The sequence below is a fragment of the Paramacrobiotus metropolitanus genome, unplaced genomic scaffold (genome assembly GCF_019649055.1).
Source record: "Paramacrobiotus metropolitanus isolate TYO unplaced genomic scaffold, Prichtersi_v1.0 Parri_scaffold0000016, whole genome shotgun sequence".
In the NCBI taxonomy this organism is placed as follows: Eukaryota; Metazoa; Tardigrada; class Eutardigrada; order Parachela; family Macrobiotidae; genus Paramacrobiotus; species Paramacrobiotus metropolitanus.
This window is the reverse complement of record NW_026570236.1, coordinates 767,230-771,839: the sequence shown is the minus strand read 5'-3', so window position 1 is coordinate 771,839 and position 4,610 is coordinate 767,230. Positions and strand designations below refer to the sequence as shown.

The following is a 4,610-nucleotide window of genomic DNA, read 5'->3' as shown; positions in this document are numbered from 1 at the left end:
ATTGCCAAAGTAATGCAGACAATCTGTATGTTTTTGTTATTAGTGATGCAGAACTTCACGAGTTGAGGAAATGGTTAATACGATCTTGGTAATGGTTTAATACTATAACGGTTATTGTTGACTAATTTGTTGATATACGATACTTGCTGTGTGGTACCAACGCTTTAGTTTAGAATGGATGTTATTATGTAATGCACAGGGTATCGCATCCGTACACTGCAGCTAGCTACAAGCTTACAAGTACAAATACAACTGTGCCCACAAAATTGCTTATTCAGAATGCATAAATAATTCAGTCGCTCCTATTGTAGAGCGCCACCGATCCATATAAAAACCCCGTACCCTAGGGTAATACGCCGCAATATTTTGCAAGTTATTGGTTTTTACACAACGTAAACTGTCTGTCTTGGTCGTAGTTAGTACTCTGTTGGCTTTTTTTAAATATTAGCTATTAGTTTCGCAGTGCACTGCTGTATTTATTGTTAGTAGTATATTATGTAGATTTTACATCTGCGTAAATGCTCAGTAGATGTAGAACAAAATAATAATGCATAATGTGGTGTTTTGGGATAACTTTAACAGTTACTAATAGATTGCAGGGTGCTTAATAATACGGGAAGCACTAAAAGACAACAATAACAATTATGTATAATGGTAAACACGGGTGATTACTGATTCCGTGTCAAGTGCAAAGAAGCTTGCCGAAGTTTTTAGAAGAACTGGTACAAAGGACTGTACATCAATGACTAGAATCACTTTGTTTAATTAGTAATCTTCTAACACCTACGCTATCATATGTAGCAGTAATTATTGCCCTTTCAAAAATTGTGCATTTTGTATTTCGAACGAACAAAGCGGTTCAAAGCGCCGCAATAATGCAAGTAGCCGTTGCCGGCATTTACTTATTTGAAAACGAACGTCGCACATCAAGATGGAAAACAGTCTTGCTACAAAAGTGAAGAGTCACAAATTAATGGTACCGGAGTTCCATGGCCAGATGATTCTCTTATTCACAATAAATCATCCGTCCGAAGTAAAATGAAGAAATAATTACTTCGCAAAAGCGTTATACCTTTCAGGTTTGATGTCATTACTGTCGTGCAGAATTACACTTCGATAACTGTTGTCTAATTTACGCGCGTTAACAATGCGCGTGTTCGTATAATAAAATATACATGTTTATATTTAATATACTGCGTGTGTTTTTCTGTTTATCATGGAGATTTACTACGGCCACCAAAGATTTTCGACGCCACTGCTGTCCAGAATCTTGATGATTTTCACGATCTCCTGCAGTTTTTCTCACGCTTTAATACGGTTCCGCAGCGTTGCACCGGCAGCCGCAAGCTTTTTCCGGCAGACATTTCCACAGTCTAACGAGATTACATTAGTACCAGCAAAACAAGGCTCGTTCCCTGTTTATTCAAATTCCCCGCCATATTCTTATTATCCACCGGCAGAATCTACGCCGACGCCAGCACCAACGGCCACAACGACAACGCCCTCGACAGTTGGACCACGCTGCACACCGGCCTCCAATCCGTCGCTGGGTCAAGTGGGCGTATGTATCACTCCTCTTGGTATGGGCATGGGACTGTGCACGGACATGGATGTCAGTACATCCACTGACTGCGCGGGTTTCAACGGTGGCAACGCTGCTTGTTGTTATAGTAGGTCTACAGAATTTTTTGCACATCAGATGTACGCTTGCACTGTGGCGTACTTCTATTCTTAATTAGGCGTAATCATAACGGATCCGTCCACTACGAGCAGTACAACATCACCGGCACCGGTAACCGCTGGCAGTGACTACCAGAAATCGCACACAGCTTTTGTGCGGGAGCGACAATGCGGTATACCCAATGGTGATCCAAATTTGTTCAATCCGATTGAGCGCTTGAAGATGTCAGCGGATTTGGGAATGGTCCGAACGAAAAGCGTTTTCAAGGGAAAGAATGAGAGAAATCGTTTTACCATCCAGCAGACGATTGTGGGAGGCTTCGAGGCACCCAGTGGTACCGGTTCTATTTGCTGGCAAGTAAGACAAGTTTAAACAGTTTAAATTTTTCTTTTACTACGCATACTTACGCTTCGCTGATCACTGGACAAAACGTAGGTTGTTAATATACTTACGTACTGTATATTGTATATTTTATGCTGAAATTTAGGAATAAAAACGGTAGTGCTTCGCATAAAGAGATTTGGCCCGGTACATAACATTAGTAGCCAAAGGATTGCATACGCAGCCTTGAAATCAGTTTGCGCGCGCAACATGCGGTTGGAATAAAATTAATTAGAATTTAAACTTTTAGGTTGCAGTTTACCAATCGGATGCTGCCGGCAACCCGCTCACCGGCTGCGGCGGCACAATCATCGGGAGTAAAACGGTGATAACCGCTGCGCATTGTGTTGTCAACTTAAACGCTCCTTTCAATCCGGCCACATATAACTCCTCAGCGTTCCGGATGGTTGTCTTTATTGGCGTTGTGACCTGGGCCCCGTATTCCGGAAACACCATCTTTCCCATTGTGGTGGATGGATGCGCTCGCAGCTACAGCGTCAATTTAACCATTCCTCATCCCAATTTCGATATAGATACCTTGGACAATGACATGGCGATAATGATTCTCAACGAGCCTATTGATTTTCGGTTGCATGCAGCATGTGCTTGTCCACTATGTTTAAACCGGCAAATACCACAAGTTGGGGATAAATGCATTACATCTGGTTGGGGAGACGAAATCGATCTATCGTCCGGTGAGGAAAAAAGCTATATGTAGCACATAATTAATAATGATTAGTAAACCATCCAGTTTTGAAAATAGCATGTTCATACATAGGCGCTAAAGTGTCTAAACGAGAAAGGGCACTTTGCACGCCACTTACAATACTTGTAATATAATAATGCGATAGGAACCGTGGCTCCTCCTCGACAAGACATTCCATTGAAATACGTTCTCCAGACAATACGGCCTTCAAACTATACTACATGCGCTTTCCAGCAGGCGGCTACTGGCCAAGTGACCGATCTCGATCTGTATTTATGCGCCGGTGGGATTATCGGCCAAGATGCTTGTCAAGGTGACAGTGGCGGTCCTCTTTTCTGCTACAATGCGACAACCGGAACACAATATTTAGCTGGAGTTACATCGTCTGGCATTGGATGCGGCACAGGATTAGGCGGGCTGTACACCAAAGTGGGACTGTATTTACCATGGATTTTTAACACTGCCCCTCTTGGCGACCTAACAATTATGATATAACTGGCCTTCCTTTTTGTATTCGTGTTGTACAGCAATTCCAGTTCGAAAAGATAAATTGTACAAGATTGGAAAAAATGCAGCTGTTATACGAGTACTATAACACCCGGCACATCTGCTGATTGAAAAAATTACGACTGATCACAGCAGCTTGGAGGATAAACTACTAGTAATAGATTTGATATTTGAAGTTCCAAATGATCAAAAGAGCCAGAAAACGAATTATTAATTATTAATGAATTATTTATGAAGTACTGTTTATTCTTGGTATACAGAGTCCTCGGTAATTTATTGTAAGGGTGCATTCGTATTTCTACTGCCAGGATGCCGCGCTCAAAATATTTAGACGCGCGCTAAATATTTACGTACATAATATTCACCGTAAATTCGAGTCGACCTTTTCCCGAAGGAGCTAGGAAATAAGGATTGCTAATGAACAGTGACATGCAGAACTAGAGCAGCAGAGTTCATGTTTCTGTAAAAACTGATATCCTCAGCTAACACGTATTAGAGAAATATGATGTCTACTAATGTACTAGTGTACTTTATGTGGCTTGTAAAACAAGGGCATTAATATCAACTGGATACTGAATAAGCCGGCTAAGCGCCGAAATGAGCTACCTGATCGGATTTAAATTGAAATCAAAATTGAAACTGAAAATACAACATCCTAGTCATTGTATAATCAGCCACGTCCTATAGCGCTGCTACAGGCTGCCAGAGTATTGGTTCATGTGTCTCTCGGAGTCTAAAATTAATGTCATCCGTCATATACGATTTTTCCACAAAACCATATTTTGCTCGTGTTTACGTAAGCGTTTCTTGTGTTTTACAATACTTTTTTTGCAAATTAATTAGTCCGAGCTACTTAGTAAAATGAGCAACACTACGGGTTTCAAAGGTTTTCCAGTTACCGATTACTGGAATCGATCGGGCAGTGGTAATGTTAGTCTTTCCGTGGAACTTATGGACAATACTGCCTACTTACTGACATTCCTGTGTATCGACATTACCGCGTTCACACTCAACCTGTTTCTGTGTATCACGTTCATCTTTAAAGTCAACCCGAAGACACCGTTTGACTTCTATTTCTTAAGTCTGCTTGCTGCTAACATGATCTTTTATGGAATAGACTGTCCAGCATCGGCAATTCTTTCTTTCCATCCGCAGTTTCCAATTGGAATTGCTGCTTGTGTTGCTTTCGTGTCCAATGTTAACGTCTTCATGGTAATGCAAACTATTAATCATGCCAATATCGCCATACAGCGTATATTGGCGATCATCGCACCGGTTACCTTTCGCCACTGTCAGACCTTTCGCTTTGCTGGATGTGTGCTGGCTATTATTTGG

General features: G+C 41.4%; 1 protein-coding gene across 1 annotated transcript; it reads left to right on the top strand.

Moving 5' to 3' along the window:
* Positions 1-986: 986 nt before the first annotated feature.
* LOC129585212 (transmembrane protease serine 9-like) lies at positions 987-3,365 on the top strand. Its single transcript, XM_055477808.1, has 4 exons — positions 987-1,670; positions 1,740-2,038; positions 2,313-2,757; positions 2,914-3,365. The coding sequence occupies exons 1-4, from the start codon at positions 1,217-1,219 to the stop codon at positions 3,261-3,263; spliced, it is 1,548 nt and encodes a 515-aa protein (XP_055333783.1). The 5' UTR covers positions 987-1,216; the 3' UTR covers positions 3,264-3,365.
* Positions 3,366-4,610: the final 1,245 nt, after the last annotated feature.